This window comes from Notolabrus celidotus, chromosome 10, assembly GCF_009762535.1.
Source record: "Notolabrus celidotus isolate fNotCel1 chromosome 10, fNotCel1.pri, whole genome shotgun sequence".
Classification (NCBI taxonomy): Eukaryota; Metazoa; Chordata; class Actinopteri; order Labriformes; family Labridae; genus Notolabrus; species Notolabrus celidotus.
Genome location: NC_048281.1, coordinates 35,796,126 through 35,822,046, shown reverse-complemented (window position 1 = coordinate 35,822,046; position 25,921 = coordinate 35,796,126). Strand labels below are relative to the sequence as shown.

The 25,921-nt window shown below is 42.7% G+C and overlaps 1 protein-coding gene across 1 annotated transcript in view; it reads right to left on the bottom strand.

Moving 5' to 3' along the window:
- Window positions 1–25,921, bottom strand: part of kcnh3 (potassium voltage-gated channel, subfamily H (eag-related), member 3) — a 227,540-nt gene that overhangs the window by 71,714 nt on the left and 129,905 nt on the right. Inside the window, exons 2-3 of the mRNA XM_034693251.1 lie at window positions 13,394–13,627; window positions 353–487 (exon numbers count right to left, since the gene is read on the bottom strand). Of these exons, the coding sequence (XP_034549142.1) occupies window positions 353–487; window positions 13,394–13,627 (369 nt within the window). The remainder of the gene's footprint in view (window positions 1–352; window positions 488–13,393; window positions 13,628–25,921) is intronic.

Here is a 25,921-nt window from a genome sequence, read left to right as displayed (position 1 = left end):
GGCTTTTTTGAAAAGAGCACTGCTTCATTTAAGATACCCTATATGAGACATTCACCCCCCCAGGAAGGTGTTAGATTCACGACATGTTCCTGAAGCTGTCAGCCGTATTATTCTAAATATCAAGAAGTCAGGACAGCTCAAACAGAAAGTCTTTACTTGATAGCAGAGCACACATTTGGCTGGAGTTAACGTGATTAAGTGTCCAGGTTGTTTAACAATGAAAACAACAACTCCCATGATGCATTGCTGTTTCAGAGCATTAACAAACTACCTCATTTGTCGGTGCTCTGAGTGAGAGGCTCCTCGCTGCAGGACTAACACACTGTCCTTCCTCCAAGCATGTGCAACTCACCTGTTTCAGGTCCCTGCTCCGGGTCCTGGTCCTTCTTCTTGTCCGTGATGTCTTTGTGGGACACGAGGAACAGAACCACCTCGCCCTTCTCATTCTTGATGGGCACAATGTCCAGAAGACACCAGAACTGCGTTCCTGCAGAGAGGACACAGTCACATAAAGAGTCAGATAATAAGGATAGCTTCATGATTGATGGAATATGAAAACAGCGTGCAGCACATTAAGATTAAACGGCTGATTTATTCATGCACGTATTGTTGGAGCTGCGTCGTCAGAGCCACTCGGGTGCAAGGTCATGAAAGCAAATAGAGCCATGTGCAAATCTGTGCAGAGTTTATTATTATCATATACATCCTGTGCATTCAAACTGTTCATGGTCTGCAGAGGTCAATGTATGCAAATAGACATACACAACATGAAGTCTTATTATGCACACGTAGTCGAGAAAACATGTCCGCTTGAGTCGGTTAATTAGAGCGTACAGGAGCGTTTCATGGCTGCAGAATAATCCAACAGAGGCTGTTTGTGTTTCAGATGTAACCGTCTGAATACAGGGTGACTAAGTGTTATACAGCCAGACAGTTAAGGCCTCTTTAGCTGGTTGCTGCATGATTAATTTTAAGTAGGATTCATATAATAGATCAGCAGTAGAGTGAATTAATCAGCCTTTTGTTTGGCTGATCCTGTATGGAAGCTATGCCGTGTACGAGTGAGTCAGAGCTCTATGTTTAAACCATCGTGTTGTGGTGCATGTTGTGTGAAATATATATGAGAGGAGGAACTGAAATATTGGACTTCAAATGAGACAATCAAAAATGAAACTGCATCAAAAATGAATCCAGGATTAAGATGGAAGAACGGACAAACGCGTGCGTCAGTGAGACTTCTTTTTTTCTTACGTCATGCATTAAAAGATGATCTCCCTGACCACTTGAAGGGTTATTATTTTCTCAGAAGTTCTCCATGTGTGACTTCACTCTGGAGAACTCTGTGCCTGCAGCTATAATGAGACCGTCTTCATTCACAGCTGCTTCAGAAGCTGCCGCTCCTCTGCTGTCTGTGCCCACAGAGTCTCCAGCAGCAGCAGATCCCATGTGAGGAGAGGCGGTGCCGAGCGGGACTTTACACGACATATGGATTCACTTTAAAGCTCCTGAAGGCCGTGCTGCGACTCACAGAAAACACTGTACAGATTTCCTGCAAGGGGATCCTTCACACTGTGTTTTAAGGGGAGCTTCTGGGCTGTGGTTACATATGCTGCAGAAGTCATGCATCATTAAGCCATCTGTGTTTGTGATGATACTGTACAGGAGAATGTAGAGGACAGGATTTGTGCAGGAGTTTCAACTATATTTTTCCAAACCTCAAACATGAATGAATGGATGTGAAAAGAGTGACTGATGTGTCACACTTCTCAAATTTCTTGGTGACTTTCTGCTCAAGATTTCTTCACATTCGACACACTACTAAGGTCTACTAACCATAGACCTTTCTGGAGTCCCTGAGCTCCACTGTCTCGTAGATTCCTCTGAGCTGCCGTAGACGTCCTCCTGCTGCGGACGTGCTGGACTCCAGCGGCAACAGCTTCTACGACTCGTCTCATCACTATCACTTCTCTCTCTTACTCCCCTCTATCTGTCTTTCCAGACCCAACTCGGTCGAGGCATGATGGCTGTCTAACATGAGTCTGGTCCTGCTGGAGGTTTCTGCCTGTTAAAAGGAAGTTTTTCCTCTCCACTGTAACTAGCTAAATACTGTGATGTGCAATGCTCATGATGGATTAAGGTGGGGTCAGACTGAGTCTTACCCTGTCTTGAAGTTGGGTCTCTGTTCATAATTTGACATAGAGTGGTCTAGACCTGCTCTGTTTGTAAAAGCGTCTTGAGATAACGTTTGTTGTGATTTGGCGCTATACAAATAAAGATTGATTGACTAAAGAACCCGGTGAAGATTTTAGAATCGCGGAAAACTGCTTAGTTTTTCCTGAACTTCATGAATGGATGTTTTTGTTTGGACAAGGCTTCAAGAGAGACATCTGCTTCTGTTTCCGTCTGTCTCATGGTCTGATTCTCAAAATATTCCACCAATGATTTTTAAGAGCAAACCTGCCCACACAGCTTTACAGCTCTGTGCAGCTTGCTCTTGTGTTGTGTCTGATTGTGGAGATGAGCTGTCAGCATCGCACACAAATGTCCTGCTGCAGTCCAAGAGTTTGAAGTTCTGCAGGCGCCTCTCTGTCAGGATCAGACTCTGGATCAAATTTGTAGGGTTGAAGTAAAGCGGTTCTGTTAGCGGCTGGAAAGTTAAAGCCACACCCATTTACAGAGGGTGCAGGACAGGTGTGTTGTGGCTGGTGGAGGGGATCTGGTGTATGGATGGATTTGTCTGGTAAACCAAAAAGAAGGGAGGTGCAGTAATCTAGGCGGGAGGAGACCAGGGTGTGAACCAGACTGGCAGCACTGGGAGAGAGACGGACGCAGGCGAGAGATGTTACGGAGATGGAAGTATGCTGGCCGGGTGACGTTAGTGATGTGGGACTGGAATGACAGTGTGCTGTCGAGGATGACCCTCAGACTCTAAACATGGGGGAGGGGGAAACAGAGGAGTTGTCCCTGAGGATGGAGAGGTTGTTTTTTTTTTAAGTGTGGATTTGGTGCCAATGAGAAGGACCTCTGTTTTATCACTGTTCAGTTTGAGGAAGTTGTTGGTGAGCCAGGATCTGATGTCATGGAGACAGTTGGAAAGGGAGAGAGGAGGTGGGTTTGGTGGACAAGTAGAGCTGGGTGTCCTCCGCCTAGCAGTGGAATTGGATGTTGTGTTTATGGAAGATACTGTATGACCAAGAGGGAGGAGGTAGATGATGAATAGGAGGGGCCCAAGGACAGAACCTTGGGGTTGCTTATTGTGATGCCATTTCTAAGGAGACCCTGCAGCTACACATCCCTAAAGTCTGTTAAAGTTGAAGGTTATGCTCTTGATGTATACGTTTTTATTCCAGAGCATTTTAAACAAGACGATGCAAACATAGAACATCCGTCTTTATGCAGATGATACTGTTCTGTGTTGTTCTGGTGACTGTGAGAGTCTGCGTGTGTTGTTGCAGTCAAACAGGGACAGCTTCAACATGCTTTATGTTTGTATTGATGTGATCCTCCCTCTTGTTTAAATGTATTATTTACCTGAATGATCCCCTGATGGGATTTAGTCTCAGAGCTGCAGGAACAGTATGTTTAGTACAGAACTCGCCCCCTAAAGACGTGAGTCAGTCTGAGGCTACAGATGTGCAGCAGAAACACGAACAGGTTGTTTCAGACTGATTTCATGAGTTTATTCAGCGGACAGCAGGAGGGCTGTGACCGTGTTTTAAGGACGAGGCGGCCATTTTTCAACACTTTTCTTATTCTCTACAAACCCTGTGAAAAGACCAATTATTGGACTTTTCAGAAAGCTTTACTTTCAGCACAGCCTTAGTTTGATATCTCACACACCTTTGTGCTGCAGAGCTGCACTCAGGGTCACAGTGGGACTCATTTTCATCCCAGGACTTTCATGCCTCGGGACAGCCGCCCGTAGCTTCAGCTGGAGATGTATAAGGTTGTATAGATTTACTCCTCCTGCAGAGCACTATCCCACTTTTCTCTAAAACACCATAAAACAAGTGTTGCTGCAGCGCTCAGGCTTCAGGGTGGAGATCAGGATTTGTTTGGGCATAAAAAGAAGTCTGAGTACTCTGAGAAAAATGTGCTTGTTGTTGCTTATGGCTTCTGCAAATGGGTCTTTAATCATCTATTATAATAAGTGATGTTTTTGTCCCTCTTAACGATCATTAAGGACAAACAGTGAGCCCTGCCCACAGGAAAATCTTCCTGTTTTGCCCAATTAGCCACTCCTTTAATGATTGGATTGCAGTTAAAAAACGATTAAAAACACATCATGAGCAAAGAAATGCACGAGGTGACCTGTTCCTTTTATTACCATAAACAAGAGCAGTGATTTGAGTCAGTCACACATACGCTGTCCTCACCGGGCCTCAGTGTGTCCCATCACGCACCAACTGGGATTTCAACTTTGAAACTTTAGTGGATATTAGGATGACATCAGGTCTAACACCTTACCTGCTAAAATACAGTCACAACGTCAGAGAACACATGTTTGTTCATAGTTTCTATAAATGTTTATTTAAGAAGTGAGAGGACAGGGATGATTTTTGTGATGGATGCAAAGAGTAAGCTTCATCACAACAGCTTCCCCTTGTTGACATGAAAATAAGATATCTTTACTCTATATTAATACTACATATGATGTGTGGTTGTTTTATTATGTGGACAAACTGTTCTTTTCTAGCTAGCTCCAGGGTGTTAGCTGGAAGTAACCTGAAGTTTGTATCACATCTGTCTTATATCAGCTCCAAAGGTCACATATTATACTCCAGTCTGGTTCACACCCTGGTCCCCTCCCGCCTAGATTACTGCAACTCCCTTCTTTTTGGTTTACCTGACAAATCCATCCATACACCTGAACCCCCTCCAGCAGCAACATCACACCTGTCCTGCAGCAACTCCACTGGCTTCCCATTAAAGGTGACATATCACGCTTTTTTCATCAACATATATTGGTCTAAGAGGTTCCCAAAACATGTCTTTAACGCTTATGCTCAAAAAAAACACTTTGAAATCAGATTTTGGTCTGCCTGAAGAACCCTCTTCTTCAGTCCTCCTCAGAACAGTCTGTTTTCTCTCTGACCACGCCCCCTCAGGAAGTGGGTGTGGCCTCGGCTGTCCAGCACGTTGATCTAATGTTTACATGTTGGCTGAATATACACGGCTGCTCACAGACCCGCGTTACTTCAACCCTCTGAATCTGATCCTGAATCTGATCCTGATGGAGAGGTGCCTGCAGCAGGACCTTTCTGAACCATTGGTCACAGATTTAGTGTTTCTTGTTGTTTTATTTGTCAGCATGTCGACGTGTGTCTTGGTACACAGCTACAGCTACGACATGTAGCTATGTGGCTATGCTAACTAGCGCTATCACTTATCCATGATAAATAAAAATCCTCCACTAGATCTTCAAATCTGCAGACGTGGGGAGTCAAAGCGACCTTTGTGTTTATTAAGACAGCCTACAACTAGCATGCCTCCCTCCTAAGCTCCTTGTTAGCACACATGTGTGCAGGTAATGAAAAACGGAGGAGGGGTTGAGTTGTATTTTATACAGTCTATGGGCTGAACAAGCTCCGAGCTCTGACTTCCTGTTACAGACCGGATGGCGTTGTGACGTATGAAAAACACTGAAAACTGAAACGGCTGGTTTCAGCACACATTTACAGAAAGGTGGAGCAATCAGAACAGGGGCAGAATGGAGTCTTTTCATTCTTGGGGGGTTTGTAGACAGGGACACAGATTCCAGGTAGAGAACCATTAAAAAGTTGATTTTGCATGATATGTCACCTTTAAATACCGCATCATCTTTAAGATTCTGTTCCTCACTTTCAAGGCCATCAATAACGGAGCTCCTCAGGACCTCATTGACCTCCTCAATACCAAAATACCCACCCTACTGTAGTCTCAGGTCCTCCTCTCCCACCCAACTCACCCTCCCACCTGCTCGCTTGACCACCATGGGGTTTAGAGCCTTCAGCCGCTCTGCCCCCCGCCTCTGGAACTCTCCTCCAGGACTCACAAAATTCCACCTCTCCCACTACCTTCAAATCCTGCCCCAAAACTCACCTTTTCTACCAAGCATACTCACTTTAATCTGTCTCTATGGGACTGGAATGACTTCACGTTCACTTGTTATTCTGTTGTATTTATGTATTATTTACTGCTGAGTGTTGTTTTTTACTGTTGGTTATGTTGTAAGGTGACCTTGAGTGTCCAGGAAGGCGGCTATAAATAAAATGTATTATTCCAATAAGAAAGCAGACATCATGTTTCTGTTGCAGAGGAAGCTGTCTTGCAAGCTGCACAGGGCTTCAGTAAAATCTGGAGTTTAGAATATTTGATCCATTGAGTTTAAGATTGTTTTGCATTGATTTTCTGTGTTTGCTTGGTTAGAAAAGTCCTAAAACAGAATTTTTTTGACACAATTTTAAATCTTTCTTCAATTATTATACGGACATACAAATATCAGGAAAACAAACGGTATATATGTTATTATTTTCCTGCCTTATTTATGTCCAGCTCAGCCTCACACTAACCCAGCATGGTGGCATATTTTACCTGTAAGCATTACATTTTAAAGCCATGAAAGAAAGACCATAAAGTGTGCCTCCTGCTCACATGTCAGTCATATAATCACAGCAGCCCAGGCAGCGTCTGTCTGCCGAACACCTCATGGACAGCAGAGGAAGTCTTTTTCCTCCATCACAGGTAGTTTCACACGCAGGTCACTGTGACACCAGACTCTGTTTGCAGAGCTGGCAGCCTGACACGATGTTTTAGTCTCAAACGCTGGTCGAAGAACAATGATCGAGAGCGAGGGAGTGAAGGGAGAAAAGTGGGACTGATTACTCCAAGGAATGAGTCTTTTATTCTCCCTCCAAAGTTAAAGCTGTTGTAAGTTAAAGAAAACTAGCTGAATGCACAAACACAGTTCTTAACTCTGTGAATGTGGTGGTCTCTCTCTAGCGTCCCTCTGACTCTTAAAAATGGTTCAGTCTGACCTGGCGCGAGTCAACGGGAGGGATGTGACCGCCAAGAGAACCAAGTGAGTGATGCCGCACCATGTGTCCTAAAAGGAAGCAAAATCAAGATATGTAAATAAGAAAAGAGAGCAGAGGGAACAGGCCACTTTGGAGCGATATTCAGCGTCTGTCTGAGTGAGCTAGCCTGACATATATGACATCAACAGAATCATCACAAACTACAGATTCATGCGATGTTAAGCGTGTTGTACTAGCTTTAAAACTGAGCCTGCTACTAGCTTAAAAAACATGTTCACGGTAAGTCAGTCATCACTATCTGTAGTCGGGATGGGCAATGATTGTAGATTATACGTTCACTTTGTAAAAATCGAGAAGTTTGAATATTTTCTCATTTTAAAAGTACAATGTTTCATCGTTTTTACCGGTGCCTGGTTGTAAGACGGTGTTCCCACCAGACAGTGGCTACAGAGCGTCTTAAAGCTGTTTGATAACCACATTAAAGCTGGGGTTGGTGTTCAGATTTAGATCCACTTTTTGTCATACTGGTTAAAATGATCTTTATGTCCTGATGGTAATCAACACATAATGTGTTCTTAAAAAAGAGGTAAAAAAAGCTGCTATCTACAGCCGGAGTAAACCTGGGAAAACACCAACCAATCACAGTTTTTGGGGTCCAAAATTTTAAACCAATCAGATCCTGTCCTGCCGTTCTGCCCGCCTCCTGCAGAGCGTACATGTCCCCAGCGTTCACTCCCCGTCTCCTGCCTCTGCTTCTCCTGACTCTACTGACTGCCCCTCTCGCTCCACCTCGGGCCTGTCCCCTCTGACCCCATGAGGGGCTTTCCTCAGGACTGTAGTCCGGATCAGAGTCTGAAAAGCTCTCACCACGGGGGCTCTGACAAGCAGAAGAATTAATGACATTCAGTAAGTCCTACAGAACATGTAGATGTACTGTAGCGTCCGTCCGGACGCTGTAGGGATGACGAGCCGATTGGTGAACACGTTGACCTTTAATAACCGGTCACTGTCGGCCGTTACCACGCCAACCAACAAAACAACAATCAATGTTTGAATGAATGAAGAACTTCTCCTCTTGTCTCTCCTCTCTCCCTCTCGCACACTCTACACCTCTCCTGATGCCTTCACTGACCGTCAACACTGTAGGAATTAAGAACATCTACACTGAACAGGTTTAACTAACAGTAGAGTTGTTACAGTGTTATATATGTGTTAAGCTGGATCAGGCTTGGACCAGCTTTTGTCATGCTGCTATAGGCCTAGACTGCCGGGGGAACTGGCACACTGACACACTGGGATCCTAGCTCAACTTCTTCCCCCAAACCCCTTCATCACTTACTTTAACTCTTCCTGTCCCATTAAAGTTACTAACCATAGACCTTTCTGGAGTCCCTGAGCTCCCTTGTCTCGTAGATTCCTCTGAGCTGCCGTAGACGTCCTCCTGCTGTGGACGATCTGGACTCCAGCTGATACGGACGTGCTGGACTCCAGCGGCAACAGCTTCTACGACTCGTCTCATCACTATCACCTCTCTCTCTCTTACTCCCCTCTATCTGTCTTTCCAGACCCAACTCAGTCGAGGCATGATGGCTGTCTAACATGAGTCTGGTTCTGCCTGGAGGTTTCTGCCTGTTAAAAGAAGTTTTTCCTCACCACTGTAACTAGCTAAATACTGCGATGTGCAATGCTCATGATGGATTAAGGTGGGGTCAGACTGAGTCTTACCCTGTCTTGGTGTTGGGTCTCTGTTCATAATTTAACATAGAGTGGTCTAGACCTCCTATGTTTGTAAAAGCGTCTTGAGATAACGTTTGTTGTGATTTGGCGCTATACAAATAAAGATTGATTGATTGATTGATTGATTATAACTTTTCTCCTGTACAACTGGATAATGCTAGCATGACAGTTGTGAGTGCTAACAGCAGCCATGTTTGTTTGTGTTTTTAACTTTCACTATGAGAATGTTTTGGTGAGGACCGGTTTTGAATCAGTCACCATCATATGGTCGGGGGGGGCGTCGTTTTGGAGGCGCTCCGAGGGGAGGGGGGGAGGGGTTAGATGGAGTCCTGAGGAAATGCTACATTCAAACTCATGCTAGTTTTCCGTGACTACCAACCCCAGCTTTAAGCAATTAAACCACATTTAGAATGATAGCTTTCCAGTATTGTTACATGCATTCGTTAAAAGCTTCTCACAACAAATCTTGCAGAGAAGTCTCCAGATATTATCATATTAGCATTGAGTATTCATCTCAAAGTCCAAAGTCTCTCTCTGCACAGTTCTGCATCAAGACTCTGCATCGACTCTTTCCCCGGCGTCTCGTTCCTACAGCTTTGAAACAATCTGCACACATTTTCAGAGCTTTTTCTACACACTTGAAAATGTTGTGTGACTTGTTAAATGTGTTGATATTGATCCCCAGTCTGTCCTGCGTACACGCTGGCTTGTATGAATACGTTATGAATGTGTACTCGGTTGATAAAATACATTTTCAGAGTCATGCCCCGGGCTCTGGTGAGGGGACTGTGATGATTGGAATGAAGGGACTGGATATAAATGTGTTTGTTCTTCTCCCTGCTCCTCTGGAGGAAAGTTGAAATGCTAATGTGAGCTCCTGGGGAGCTGATAAAAGCCTGAAACACTTCTAATTTGTCACTTGTGTGTGTTGGTGAGGAACAAGCTTTTATAACCCTCTGTTTCTCTTTGTTATTGGCTCATATCTCAGAGGAGCAGATGTGTCCAAGTCTCCTGGTGTCTGTCTCCTCCATCTCGACACAACCCTCTCTGCTTTTATTTCTTAATTGTGCACGGACTGAGCCGCTCAACCTCCGCAGCCATCCCTCTCCCTCCCATCACAAATCACAGCTTTCATTTATTCCTCTATCAATTTTTAATACAGAGTGAATAAATGAGTGGAGATTTTTCTCCTTTTTGCAAAACAATCCCTCTCGAGATTTTTCATTTTCCTGCATTACTCTCACTCTTCTTCTCCTCTTTCCCCTACGCACACATTTCATCTCCTCTTCCTTGAATTTCTTCTCAACCTAATGGCATCTTTATGGGGCTGAATGCATTTCTTCCTTTTTTAAAATCACTCCTTCCTGACTGACAGTTGGAGTTTTTCGATGGATTGGTTCGCAGTGAGAGACGTGAAGAAGCTGCAGAGAGATGAAAGCTCCTTTGACTCTGCACATTAAATAGCTCTGGCCTTCTTTAATACACGTAAGACTCACTAATTCACAGCAGATATACATACATGTATGCATACACAGTCAGCTGAGTTATATTTATAGACCATAAAGAGCATAAAGCCAACATATTTTCACTCCCAACTTCACAGAAGTATCAGCGACAATGGGTTTAAGTTTCAAACACGACTAAAGGTAACACCTTAGCTTCAGTTTGCACATGCAGGGCGTGGGTTTGGAGGTGAATTGGAATCATTCCTGTAAGGAGCATAGATCCGGTCTTGTCTGAGATTTGTAACTGAGTTTTCTTTGTCTCACAACCCGCTGAGTAAAGTCTTTAACCCCCCGACAGCTGGGGGGCTCGGCTCAGCGGCCGACAGATCAGGCTGTGATTGTTCTGGGCAGCTTCAAGGAGAAAACGAATGAGACTGGAAAAGATTTCTGACAGGAGGGAAAAGCGAGAAAAACTACCCCCAAAAAATCCACGACAGACTTTCATGAAATGTTCCTGACATACATGCTGGGGTCTGAAAGCTCGGCTCGGTCTGAGGTACTGACTAAGTTAGAGGTGAGGATGGGCTGCTGGCTCAACACCATCCTAGTGTCAACCATGGACTGTATAAACAGATGGACAACATGGCAGCTCCTGAAACTGAAGCATGACTTTTGGAGCTGCAGTATGTCTCATAAACCCAGACCGAACACAGGTCATACACGTTAATGTTTGTCAAACATGTCTCTGTCATTACAGTTAGTTCTTATCATACTGATGTATGACACAGTGTTCATGTTTCTGTTTACTTTGAATTAGTTATTTGATGCTATAAAAAGAGGGATATAAGCAGGATCTGACTCTTCTTTAGAATGTTGACTTTTCTCTCAGAATTCTGACATCAAGAATTCTAGAATGTTGTCTTTGATCTTAAAGGACATAATTCTAGAATGTTGTCTTTGATCTCAAAATTCTAGAATGTTGTCTTTGATCTCAAAATTCTAGAATGTTGTCTTTGATCTCAAAATTCTAGAATGTTGTCTTTGATCTTAAAGACAGAATTCTAGAATGTTGTCTTTGATCTTAAAATTCTAGAATGTTTTCTTTGATCTTAAAGGACAGAATTCTAGAATGTTGTCTTTGATCTTAAAGTTCAGAATTCTAGAATGTTGACTTTGATCTCAAAATTCTAGAATGTTGTCTTTGATCTTAAAATTCTAGAATGTTGTCTTTAATCTTAAAGCAGAATTCTAGAATGTTGTCTTTGATCTTAAAGCAGAATTCTAGAATGTTGTCTTTGATCTTAAAGACAGAATTCTAGAATGTTGTCTTTGATCTTAAAGGACAGAATTCTAGAATGTTGTCTTTGATCTTAAAGCAGAATTCTAGAATGTTGTCTTTGATCTTAAAGCTGAATTCTAGAATGTTGTCTTTGATCTTAAAGACAGAATTCTAGAATGTTGTCTTTGATCTCAAAATTCTAGAATGTTGTCTTTGATCTTGAAGGACGGAATTCTAGAATGTTGTCTTTGATCTTAAAGGACATAATTCTAGAATGTTGTCTTTGATCTTAAAGCAGAATTCTAGAATGTTGTCTTTGATCTTAAAGACAGAATTCTAGAATGTTGTCTTTGATCTCAAAATTCTAGAATGTTGTCTTTGATCTTGAAGGACGGAATTCTAGAATGTTGTCTTTGATCTTAAAGGACAGAATTCTAGAATGTTGTCTTTGATCTCAAAATTCTAGAATATTGTCTTTGATCTTAAAGGACAGAATTCTAGAATGTTGTCTTTGATCTTAAAGGACAGAATTCTAGAATGTTGTCTTTGATCTCAAAATTCTAGAATGTTGTCTTTGATCTTAAAGACAGAATTCTAGATTGTTGTCTTTGATCTTAAAGACAGAATTCTAGAATGTTGTCTTTGATCTCAAAATTCTAGAATGTTGTCTTTGATCTTAAAGACAGAATTCTAGATTGTTGTCTTTGATCTTAAAGACAGAATTCTAGAATGTTGTCTTTGATCTTAAAGACAGAATTCTAGAATGTTGTCTTTGATCTCAAAATTCTAGAATGTTGTCTTTGATCTCAAAATTCTAGAATGTTGTCTTTGATCTTAAAGGACGGAATTCTAGGATGTTGTCTTTGATCTTAAAAGACAGAATTCTAGAATGTTGTCTTTGATCTCAAAATTCTAGAATGTTGTCTTTGATCTTCGGACAGAATTCTGAGAAAAAAGGTTAGGACTTAAAAATAATCAGTGGCACAAACCCTCTTCCATATTAAGACCATGATTGACAGCTGTGTTGACCAATGAGGCTCCTGCAGCGCTGCATGCACCGGATTATCAGAGTAGAGGAGGAACGGTGAGAGGAAACATAACAAACACTAACACAGGAGTCATTGAACGCACCATAACCATGAGAGTCTGCTTCAAACCCACACAACAATCTGTGACGCGGTGGACTGGATCTACGAGGATGACTAATCAGTAACTGTAATGTGTGTATTAGTGCATGGTGAGGGACTTTAATGCAGCTGTGCATCAGTAGAGGAACATATGACATAAAACCATGTGTCATCAGCATAGGGAATGATTGCCATACTTCCTTCTGACGTGTGACGTTGAAGCATGCAGTGGTTAACAGTGTTGGACGTAGAATCCTTAGGAGCTGTTGTTGAGTCATTTCCTGAAGCTGTCCTCTAAGGATGACCGTTTTGATGCAACACTGGAGACGGGGGATGTTTTATGTACACGCAAAAATAATTCATGCCAGCTTCAGAGGGATAAATTGTCATGAATTTTCTGCCTTATATGTTCTCATTTTGTGCTTGAAGTCAAACTTTGATTTGATTCAGGGCATTTCCACTTCTCTAAATGCAATTAAAATAAAATCTTCTCCCTTTAATTTTTCCTCTTCATGCCAGGCCCAAATGCCCCGCCACTAATTTTCTATTTTCACTTTCCCCAATTAGAATTCAATTTGAAAACACCCATGTGGCTCCATTAACAGATAATATTTTAAATTGAGCTGAATCAAATTATTTTCAATGTTAAGTGGCTTCAGTTTTCTGTCTGCTCACAGCTGGGAGACTGTACAAAGACAACATTTACAGACGCGTGTGCATCAGGTGGATGGTGAAGGACGTCTGAGCAGCAAAGTTCAGGTCACAAAGTCAGCCCTGCTGCAGTCTCACCTTCCTTCTTGTAGAAGACCAGCTCGGTCTTGAACTCCCTCCTCTCGTCCAGCGCTCCTTGGATCTGAGCCGTTAACTTGTCGCTCGTCTCGGGGCCGTACAGGAAGTGACACGCACAGCTCTTCTGCATGAGCTCTGCCCGGGCGTAACCCGTGAGCTCACAGAAGCCGTCGGAGCAGTAGACGATGGGGTAGAGCGACTGCACCTGGGCGTTCCCCAGAACAAAGTTGCTGTCTGCAAGGAGAGAGGAGAGAGGAGAGAGGAGAGAGGAGAGAGGAGAGAGGAGAGAGGAGAGAGGTCAGGATGATTTATAGTAAGAATTGGACCTGGACTCAAAACTGAGCGTGGTTTGAGCTGCTGGTGAAGGATATTAACATAATTTCTTCAATAGAATAATTAAATACTTAACACCAAGGGGCCCAAACGTAGCACCAAAAGCAATTTTTCCCCCACACTGTTCCATGAATAGACTTTAAAGATGAGCGTCTGTCTGCACAAAAAGTGAACATGAAGCCAGCTCAGCTCGCAGCCCCAAAACAAACCAACTGGTTCCAACCTCAGACTGCTTCTTTCTTATTTATTCTTTTCAATCACTGCTCATGTTAGGCTTTCAGATATCTGTTGATAGTTCTGCTCAGGTTGCAAACCTTGCATCAGCTGAAAGAGTCCGTATGAAACAAGCAGAGTGAGTGTCTGCAGCAGCTCAGCTTGCAGCCTCCTCATGCTGGATCTGTAATGTGTGTTTTTACCACTTTCATTGATCTGAACTTCAAAAGTAAAAAACTACAGCCAAAGATTCATGTGAGAGACAACTTAACCTACAACATGTGAAGATTTAACTCAACTCATTTTAATTCAGAGAGCATCGTTCATACATTCAAACTAATAAGTAAAATGATACAAGGCTAAAACAAGATAGAGGAAAGTAATAAGAAATACTAAAAAATAAAAAATGTTCAAAATGTTCAAAATCCTGAAATGTCTCTGTCTAACTGACCACCATAGAGTTTGGTCATTTTAATATTAAGGGGGCTCATTTATTTCAGCTTGGAAACACGTAATGAATGATGATTTATTTCTGTAGCATTTGGAATTTAGCTACTTTGGATTCTGATGGTGTCTCTGAAGCTTATTTTGGGCTGGCCATATTATCCAAGCATGACACAAGAAAAAACAAAAATCATAAAATAAAAACAATAAAATAAAATCTGATAGATGTCAGAAAAAAATTAATAAAATAAGTACCGGTAAATTAGATTAAATAATTTCAATAAAATACAATAAACACCAGGAAAATAAAAAATAGTTACAATAAAATACATAAAATAAAATTAGATAAATACAAGAGAAATAAAATAAAACAAAGTAGAATACAATAAAATAAATTAAATTAAAATAAATTAAAATAAAATAGAATAGAACAAAATAAAATAAAATAAATTAAAATAGAATAGAATACAATAAAATACGATAATATAAGATGGAATAAAATAAAAACACAAATGATGCTAAAACAATAGTGAAAATGTTAATAATAATGCAGTCCAGGGCTAAAAGGAAGTTAAAGCCAGATCAATAAGGTAAGCCTTAAATTTACTCAGTGAATTCTGACCTCTGATACTTTTCAAACAAGAATTATTAACAGATTCAGTTTTTACTGTGCAATGCTTCTTCATCAGAGTTTAACAGACTTCAAGATCAATTCTTCTTCTTTTTATATTCCTCCTCAGAGAAAAACAAGAGAAGAAGACAACCTTACAGAACTACAGCCTCAGTCTGATGATTATTTGCTGAGTATTTCAAGTATTTGCAGCTTCAACTCCTAAACAATTCAAAGTGAGTCTTCTACCATTAAAACAAATATTTGTGTTGATTCTGCTCTCCTCAAAGAAATCACTGAGCCTGTTTTTATGACAGATTTGAGGGAAGAATGCACGGCTACACTTTGAGAGAGGCTTGTGTGTTTGTCACGGCGAGGAGGCCGCAGCAGATCAGTGACAGGAAGTGATCGGGCGCCGTAAACACGACCAGGAATCAAAACAAAATGTGATTCATGCAGCGAGAGCTCGTCTTCACTACACGGTGAACTATCTCACGTACCTGCAGGAGCATGATGCTCCATTTACAGGCTTTACAAACACGACAGGAACACTCACAGAGCTGTTGAGTAGTGATTAAGACAAGATGGATGTGTGTGTGTGTTTCAGTGTGTGTGTGTGTGTGTGTGTGTGTGTGTGTGTGTGTGTGTGTGTGTGTGAAGCTTTACCAGCGTCTTTTCAGTTAATAGCCCGAGGCATGTTGATGTGTGAACACTGCAAAATGGACTTTTTATTACCCCGTGCTCGGGCGTTCTCATTGATCCATCAACTCTGAAGGCTCTGGAGACCACTGAGTTTAATATTTAATGGCTATTGTGTGAGGTGTGTGTGTGTGTGTGTGTGTGTGTGTGTGTGTGTGTGTGTGTGTGTGTGTGTGACAGCTTTATATCAAGCGTTGAGACACAGAATTTACCAAATTAGTGAGATAGGAGGATGGGAGAGTTTCTGTGACTGAATCTGCAGAATAGAGGGCGGATAGTGCGTTAAAGTGTGTACATTAAAGTGTGTACATTAAGGTGTGTGTGTGTGTGTTTGTGTGTGTTTTCTTAGCCTATCAGTAGTCAATCACAACACAGGATCACCTCTCTCATTAGCTAATTGCTCCTGTACGTCTGACACGTACGCACATCCTCTCCTGCGCTCCCTCAGGGTGAAACAGCAGAGCTATGTGGTGACTCCAAAGAAAACACAAAACAAGACTGAAGACCACAACCCCGCAGAATCCCCCCGGGGGGCCGCCACGCTTCCTCCCAGCTCGTCCTGAGGGACACACTGATGACTTTCTCTGAGCCTGGAAACACAGCAGAGGCCACAGCTCCTGCAGGCGCACAGAGACGGCGTGTTGTTCTGTAATAACTACAGCGCAGAGTGAGATCAGTCTGGAGGTTAGGACTCGCTGCAGAAAACATCTCAGCTTCCTGTTCTGATTCAGAGCTGGATCAGGCTTGGACCAGGTCTTAGTTCTGCTGCTATAGGCTTAGACTGACACACTGGGATCCTGTGTTTCCCTCTCTCTCCTCTCTCTGCCTGTCTCTCACTTTAACTCTTCCTGTCCCATTAAAGTTACTAACCATAGACCTTTCTGGAGTCCCTGAGCTCCCTTGTCTCGTAGGTTCCTCTGGATCTCTGCTGTAGATTCCTTTTTTGGGGTCTGTTATTCATCCTTTCTTTCTTTCTTTCTTTCTTTCTTTCTTTCTTTCTTTCTTTCTTTCTTTCTTTCTTTCTTTCATTACTTCTTTCTCTTTTTTCTTTTTTATTCCTTCATCTTTCTTTCTCTCTTTTCTTCCCTTTTCCTTTCATACATTCCTTCTTTCTTTCTTTTTCTTTCCTTCCTTCCTTCCTTCCTTCCTTCCTTCCTTCCTTCCTTCCTTCCTTCCTTCCTTCCTTCCTTCCTTCCTTCCTTCCTTCCTTCCTTCCTTCCTTCCTTCCTTCCTTCCTTCCTTCCTTCCTTCCTTCCTTCCTTCCTTCCTTCCTTCCTTCCTTTTCCTTTCATTCCTTACTCCTTTCTATCTTTCCTTTCTTTCCTTTCATTCCTTCCTCTCTTTCTGTCTCTCTTTTATTCATTTTTCCTTTAATTCCTTCTTTCCTCTCTTCTCTCTCTTCTTCCTTCCTTTCTTTGGTCTTTCCATGTTTCTTCCTCCTTTATGTCTCCCTTTCTCATCCTCTCCTTTCCTCCTGTCCTTTCCTTCACCCTTTCTTCTCCTCTTTTTCTTTCTTCTGGTCTCCCTCTCTTCTCTCTTTTCTTAGACCTTTCTGGAGTCCCTGAGCTCCCTTGTCTCGTAGGTTCCTCTGGATCTCTGCTGCTGTGGACGTGGTCCAGACTCCAGCTGCTACAACTACTACTATCCGTCTCCCCACTATCATCTCTCTCTCTCTTCATCTCCCTCTATCCCTCTCTCCAACTCGGTCTCAGCAGATGTGTGTCTAACATGAGTCTGGTCCTGCTGGAGGTTTCTGCCTGTTAAAGGAAGTTTGTCCTTGCCACTGTAACTTGCTAAATGCTGCAAAGTGCTCTGCTCATGGTGGATTAAGATGAGATCAGACTGAGTCCTGTCTGGAAGATGGGACTGGATCTGATCCGGTCTTGATGTCGGGTCTTTGTGAACCACGTTGTGAGGTATAGATTTGTTGTTCCAGCTTGTCAGTATGTGATAAAGTCCTCCTGAGCTGCCGTAGAGAGTGAGGCACTAAAATGATGTATCTATCGGCTGCACACGCTCACAATCTGCAGAACTGTAGCTTCTCTGCTGGTGTAAATTATTAACGGTACCCGGACTTTGCTGCATTATATTTCATGCAAACTGTGACGCCACAGCAATGAGAGCTCATCCATAACTCACAGGCTGACTCTCATTCAGCTAACATCTCTCTCCCTCCACGTTCTTCAGATTCTCATTTCTACAAGAGCTTGTTTTTTGGCTTTTGACTGCGGTTGATTTGATTTCAACAAGTCTGAGCTGGAGTAGATTCTCAGGATGTGAGAGCGGAAACAACACGGAGGTCTTCTCTTTGATTTACCTTTAATCCAGTGTGTCGAGTTAGGTCTGAGAGGAAGGTCAAGAATCAGGAAGACAGAAAATATATATGGATATATCTGCAGCTACAGACCCGACACACCCAGGTGAACATTACAACAGCTTTACAGATTACAACAACCGTGGTATAGAAATCAATATAAGCTTAAATGGAGATGTAGCTGGACACAAAGAATAATAACTGTGTTCTCTATCTCTTCTCTCTTCGCTCATAAAAATGGAGGATAAAGGGGAGGCAGAGCGTGCAGCCTGATCCATCGGGGGTGAGCTCCTGAATAGGCTTCTTACCCCGGCTCTGCTTTCATTGACCTCTTTCTAACATCTCTCTATACACTAACCAGATCCGATACAGTCCGTCTCCATGCTCTCTCGTCCGTCAACACCCACTGGTTGCATTTCCAGATCTCAGCACGGAGCAGGACCGCCGGACAGCTGGAGTCATGTGACTGAGGTTTTCCTGCGGTAACCACTGAATCAAGGATTCTCCTCCTCCTCCTCTCCTCATCCATGTTGTCTTCCTGGTCCTCTGAAAACCTCTGACCTGTTGACTCCAGGCCTGGCTCCGCTCATCATGACTTTGGTTTGTTGTTGTAGTTAAGTGAAATACGATCTGGTGATAACACAGAGTGTTTTATTCTGAAAATTAACCGGATGTTTTCATTTTGTTTTGGTGAAACCTGACTTCCTGTCCCGCTCCATCTGCTCTGTTGAGATTGATGCGTCGTGCTCCGGCATCCGGGAACAATAGAAGTCTTGTGTATCTGATCCGGAGGACTCCGACCTGCCGGATCAGAGACGCAGCAGGAACGCAACGGAGTGGATCCAGTGGAAGTTAACACATTGACTAGAATAGAAACTGATCAGATCCGGGGCTGTGACGGATCAGAGACGGATCTGGTGGAAGTGAGTCTGGCCCTAACTCAAACTACAATAACTGAGACCCCTGCTATCAGTATGCTAATGGATAATCTGGTTCCAATTTCTCCTAGCTTGCATGCTAATCAGATTAGCCCCAATTCAGACCACACAGTCAAACAGAGGAGGACTCTTTTGTTGATGCAGGAACAATTCAGTGTTTCCAAAATCACAACATTTTCACTCTCGGCTCTGTCCTCCGGCATCCGGCACAAATAGAAGTCTCATGTATCTGATCCGGAGGACTCCAACCTGCAGGATCAGAGATGCAGCCGAAACGCAACAGAGTGGATCCAGTGGAAGTTAACACATTGACTAGATAGATATATATACTTTGTTTCAGACCCATAGGTCCATATCAGCACAAGAGTAATATATAAGACTAAAAATAAGTAAAATACATGTCCAGCTAGAAGTAAAAAGATCATATGACAACAGTTTACACATTCATAAAAAGTCATTTGTTCAAATGTTTCCAAAAGCAAGAAAAATACCTTCTGTCACTTAATGTTGGCTGAGTGAGCTCCCTTAAAATTTCATTTTCTGAATCAGCTAAGCTACACATTAAATCTGGAGCTGTGATGGATCAGAGACGGACTGGACACGGATCTGGTGGAACTTGGCTGTTAGTGAAACACCTGCTGCAGACAGCTAGCCAGTGCAGAATGCTTAAGCTATTTGTGTAACATAACACCATCTTTCTGCATGTGAACTACAAAAATAGTCCTGAAACCCCTACGACAGACTTTCTCTCTCTCGTCTCCTCTGCAAGGAAATATGAAAATACCAGTCCTGTTTAAAATGCTGGGGACTGACTGTGCTGCTCCTTGGAGTGTGTCATCAGCACTGTACCTGCCTGTCTGTCTGTGATGTAACCACAAATCCTTCCTGCTGCTGCTATGTGCATGTGCCTTTTCCTGTTCCCTGTTTGTCTGCAGCAGAAGAAGTAACAGGTTTTCGTGTGCGTGATGTGAATGCATTATGTTGCAATCACTGCCTTGAATTCCTCAAAGTTTAGGTCACAATGAAGGTCAAGGTTTTCCAGGATGCAATATGTGCACCTTAGAGGACTATCATAATTATTTCTATATTTCTGTGTGTGTGCATGAGTATGATGGGATTAAAAGTTCATCCAATAGCAGGAGTTGAAGCATGCAGCTCTTCCTGGCTGTGCACTCATCGCTCTCACTGTGATTGTTATGAAGTGCTTTGAGGAACTGGTTCTCCCGCACTTCAAAGACCACATCCCAGCAGCCGGTCCGGACCCCCGACTAGTCTGCATTTTCCTGCAAGCAGATCCACTGAGGATGCTGTCACCGCTGCCCTGGACTCAGCACTCACTCACCTTGAAAATAACAAAAATCAGGAGGGTGTTTGTTGATTTCAGGGCCGTATGATCCCCCCCGATAATCGGCGGCAAGCTCAGCGGGATTCAGTGCAACCCTCTGCAGGAGGACATTGGACTTTTCAACAACAGAGCACAGAGTTCACACTGGTAGTTACACCCCTGCAGCATTTACCCAAACACAAAACCATCCCAGGGTTTGTCTGGCAGCCTCTTGTCCCCCCTGTGCATCCACGGCCGGGACTCCACCGAGAGAAAACTCAAGTGTGAAGTTTCCAGATGGCTTTGCAAACATTAGAGCGACTTCTCACTGCGAGAACGTCCAAAGAATTTACACAGAAGGATGCACAGGAAACAACAAGCACATCAGAAGATAAGGTGTAACTAAACCCAGAGTTTCCATAAATTGCATCTATCTGGGAATTCTAAAAAATGCCCACACACTGCTTCACATATCAGCAGAGCGGGGCGAAGAGCTCAAGCCCAGAATGTTTCCAAAGCCCTACATATTTTAGACTGTTGATATAACTCTGTGTCTTGTACCATTTAACAATGCATCAAGTGTCAACATTTAATAAGGAAACCCAATCTCAAAAACAGGAAATATCCTAAAAAAGGAGGCATTTTTTGAAGCATCAGTTATACAGCTAAGAAAACACTGTACATAAATCAATCAAACTGGTTTGATGAAGAGGAAGTGGATCAACTTTTCTTATGTTTTAATCAGCTGTTAGCATTTAGCAGAGTCAGACGTGTCTCAGCCTGGATTCACTTCTCTGCAGGGTGGCATTTCCAAACCTGAACCTGCATCTGACCCACTGGGAGCTTTTACACCTTTAATACCTGGTTATGGTTTAGCAAACAGTCTTTTGATGGATGGAAACAAATTCAAATTTGCAGTCAGTCACAGGCAATCTCTCCCAACTCCCCATAATGGCTCTTATTTGCCAGCAGCATGCTACCTTGTCTGATGAATCAGGCCTGTCGCACGCTACTGCCACCTTCTGCTCTGGAGAGGTACTGCAGATGGGATTCCTACATAAAGCAATCTTGTCATTTTAAGGATTTTTCAAGTCATGTTAAAACCACATGATTTAAAAATGTTTAACCACTAAACATGAATTGCTTTTTTTGAGTGTAGATACACTACAAGCTAAAGCTAACCTGCAGCTAAAGCTAGCAGCTCACTTAAATTGGAGCCAAACTAATAACAGAAGCTAAAAAGTATCTTCTTAAATTCTGGAAATTTGTAACTCTCACATAAACACTAAATGAATCCATGCTAACAGAATGATCCAAACACTAAAGTCACAGTCAATATCAGGCTGTGCGGCTCTCCTAGTCCACTTCTCTCCTCCAGCTTACTGAGCCGGGTGAAGTGTGTTTATAGAGTCCGATGACGAACGTGTGCACCAAATACATCATCGTGCACCCGGTCGGCTGTTAGAAAATTAAATTGCAGTGGCAGGGTTTTGACCAGTAGATGGCAGCATAGTGGTGTGGGGGGTTAGTCACTCTTTAAGGGGGAAAAAGCAGCTTCAAGATCCTTTAAATCTTTCATGCATCTCTACAAAAACTACTAAGACGAACCAGTCAAAGATGAGAGCTCCAAAGGTTTTGCCTTCACTTTTGTTGGAGCTGCCGTCCTCATTTTTTAAAAGGTGACATATCACGCTTTTGTCCTCAACATATATTGGTCTAAGAGGTCCCCAAAACATGTCTTTAAAGTTTAAGCTCAAAAAAACTCTTTGAAATCAGATTTTGGTCTGCCTGAAGAACCCTCTTCTTCAGTCCTCCTCAGAACAGTCTGTTTTCTCTCTGACCACGCCCCCTCAGGAAGTGGGTGTGGCCTCGGCTGTCCAGCACGTTGATCTAATGTTTACATGTTGGCTGAATATACACGGCTGCTCACAGACCCGCGTTACTTTAACCCTCTGAATCTGATCCTGATGGAGAGGCGCCTGCAGCAGGACCTTTCTGAACCATTGGTCACAGATTTAGTGTTTCTTGTTGTTTTATTTGTCAGCATGTCGACGTGTGTCTTGGTACACAGCTACCAACATGTAGCTATGTGGCTATGCTAACTAGCGCTAGCACTTATCCATGAAAAATAAAAATCATCCACTAGATCTTCAAATCTGCAGACGTGGGGAGTAAAACCGACCTCTGCCAGAAAGGCAGCAGGACCTTTCTGAACCATTGGTCACAGATTTAGTGTTTCTTGTTGTTTTATTTGTCAGTATGTCGATGTGTGTCTTGGTATACAGCTACAGCTACGACATGTAGCTATGTCGCTATGTGGCTATGCTAACTAGCGCTAGCACTTATCCATGATAAATAAAAATCATCCACTAGATCTTCAAATCTGCAGATGTGGGGAGTCAAACCGACCTTTGTGTTTATTAAGACAGCCTACAACTAGCATGCCTCCCTCCTAAGCTCCTTGTTAGCACACATGTGTGCAGGGAAGGAAAAACGGAGGAGGGGTTGAGTTGTATTTTATACAGTCTATGGGCTGAACAAGCTCCGAGCTCTGACTTCCTGTTACAGACCGGATGGCGTTGTGACGTATGAAAAACACTGAAAACTGAAACGGCTGGTTTCAGCACACATTTACAGAAAGGTGGAGAAATCAGAACAGGGGCAGAATGGATTCTTTGACTTTTCAGGGGGTTTGTAGACAGGGACACAGATTTCAGGGAGAGAACTGTTAAAAAGTCCATTTTGCATGATATGTCACCTTTAATGCAGTCTTTATCTGGGAGTGGTAACGTGCAGCGAGGCAGAGAATGAAGCCGCTCTGGACATCAGTGGAACCCTGCTACCTCTACCTGGCATCTGTAGCTTTGATGAGATCAGATGTCAGAGATGTGGAGCGCACAGAATAATGAAGGAAAGGCAGCCAACCGGGTCACAACCTGCTCACCCTGCAGACGAATCCAGCAGAGTACCAGCAGAATCCAGATCAGACTCAGAGACAGTACATGGAGGAGCTCTTTCCCTGTCTGTACATCTACATGCTACTTATGCTCATTATGTACATCACATTAGCCTTATACTGTCACTCAACCTTTGTACAAATGTTCAGCTTCTCACAGATCTAATTTTACCCCTCGGGAAGTTTGAGGAACAGTACATACAGTCCTCTTTTTCTCTTAAATGTCAGTGAGTGTCCGCTCCTTTATTCTGTCAGTCACTCTTCCCCCTCCACCACGGTCCTGTCAGAGCAGCGTTACTCTCAGACTTCACAGCTGGGTGATTTTCTGCCAAAGCGATGAGACGAAATAAGAAAACTGTGACCGTGGCATTTCAGAAAGCAGACGCCGTGTTTTTTTTATTCTCTAATTTTGCAGTGGCCCGTGTTAACGGCGCTTACCGCAGTTATGAGAGGCAATTAATGACGAGCGAACATCCCCCTGTGTCTCAGAGTCAAGCAGGGCGGCTCAGGAAATGACAGCCCAATCTTTTTCTCAGATAAGATCACATAAATCTGACTCTGCCGCTCGCTCTGACAGGTCCTACACTCTCTGAACTGTCACAGTAAATGATTAGGAGAATGTTCTTCAGCTGTTTCTCTGGCACTCTTTTTTTTTTTTATCTGCTGTCTGTCTGCTGCTGTTCTTTTCTTTTGGCACACCAATCAAAACACTCTCCAGCAGAAAGGAACATTTGGATGTTAGAATATGTGATCAAATGTTTTTGAATGTGCTCCCTGCTAACAGGTCAGACAGTTTACTTCTTCAAATGTTTCTGTGTTTGAAAGTAGAAAGATGTGCACAAAATATTAGACAATCTAGAGCCAGCATTTGTTTGAACAGAGACCAGACCTGAATCCACCAACTCTATCAGATTGATTGATTAGTCTGGGACTGTGACATGCATTTTATTGAGCGTGAAACCTCTGAGTCGGTGAGAGCCAAAGGAGACTTATGACTACCCGGCTTCCATCGGTGTTAATCTGACAACAGATACCTGCATGAAGAGCAGCTAACAATCTGTTCTAGAACTACAATTAACAGGGCCACATTCTGCAGACGTAGGACCAATCAGGTGTCTGCAGGAGAAACAGTCTGCATGGAGAGCAACAGCAGGAGGAACACAATCCAGGGGGAGGATTTCTTTCTCTCTATAAACAGATATCTGCATGAAGAGCAGCTAACAATCTGTTCTACATCAAACATTTACACTGAGACACTAATCTGCTTGATGCTGTGTCACTAAAGACAATAAGCGCTTAGATTTCCTGACTTCCCTGAATGCAGCATCAGAAATGATGGATCCCACCTCCATTCAACAAACAAACATTGTAGACGTAGTTTTCTTCTCCTCTTGAGGACAGACCTGACAAAGCTTTTTACTTTCAGCTACAACTAACCTGTAATTACAGATTCTGATTCAGAGACATGTTGGATCTGGATCTCAGGGTCTGGGTTCTAGTCTGAGAAGGGTTCTGGTCTCTGTCTGTTAGTCTGAGTAGTATCCACCAATCAGGTGTCAGCAGGAGAAACAGTCTGTATGGAGAGCAACAGCAGGTGTTCTAGAATTCTGAGAACAAATGGAACATTCCGTGAAGAAGGTCAGAGCTAAAAAAAAAAACCACATCATTGGTTCATTTGGGACTATTACAGAAAAACTGGCCTCTGATTGGATCACACGTCGACATGGAAGGAAGGGAGAACGGGGGATATGAGAGAAGGAGAAACTAGAAAGTGAACAAAGAAAGGAAGATGGGAAAGACAAATAGAGAAGAGGAAATAAAGAGAGGAGACAACAAGAGGAGAGGGAGAGAAAGGGACTGAGTGAGGAATCATAATTTGTGATATGACAAAAGGGACAACATCAGTGTCCACCAATCAGGTATCAGCAGGAAAAACATTCTGGAATTCTGTCTTTGATGATGTCAGAATTCTGTCTTTGATGATGTCAGAATTCTGTCTTTGATGATGTCAGAATCTGTCTTTGATGATGTCAGAATCTGTCTTTGATGATGTCAGAATCTGTCTTTGATGATGTCAGAATTCTGTCTTTGATGATGTCAGAATTCTGTCTTTGATGATGTCAGAATCTGTCTTTGATGATGTCAGAATTCTGTCTTTGATGATGTCAGAATCTGTCTTTGATGATGTCAGAATCTGTCTTTGATGATGTCAGAATTCTGTCTTTGATGATGTCAGAATTCTGTCTTTGATGATGTCAGAATCCGTCTTTGATGATGTCAGAATCTGTCTTTGATGATGTCAGAATTCTGTCTTTGATGATGTCAGAATCTGTCTTTGATGATGTCAGAATCTGTCTTTGATGATGTCAGAATTCTGTCTTTGATGATGTCAGAATTCTGTCTTTGATGATGTCAGAATCTGTCTTTGATGATGTCAGAATTCTGTCTTTGATGATGTCAGAATCTGTCTTTGATGATGTCAGAATCTGTCTTTGATGATGTCAGAATTCTGTCTTTGATGATGTCAGAATTCTGTGAACAAATGGAACATTCCATGAAGAAGGTCAGAGCTAAAGAAACATCAGTGTCTCTAATCCTCTTTCATAGACCTCCATTCAACAAACAAACATTGTAGACGTAGTTTTCTTCTCCTCTTGAGGACAGACCTGACAAAGCTTGACTTTGGACTTTTGACTA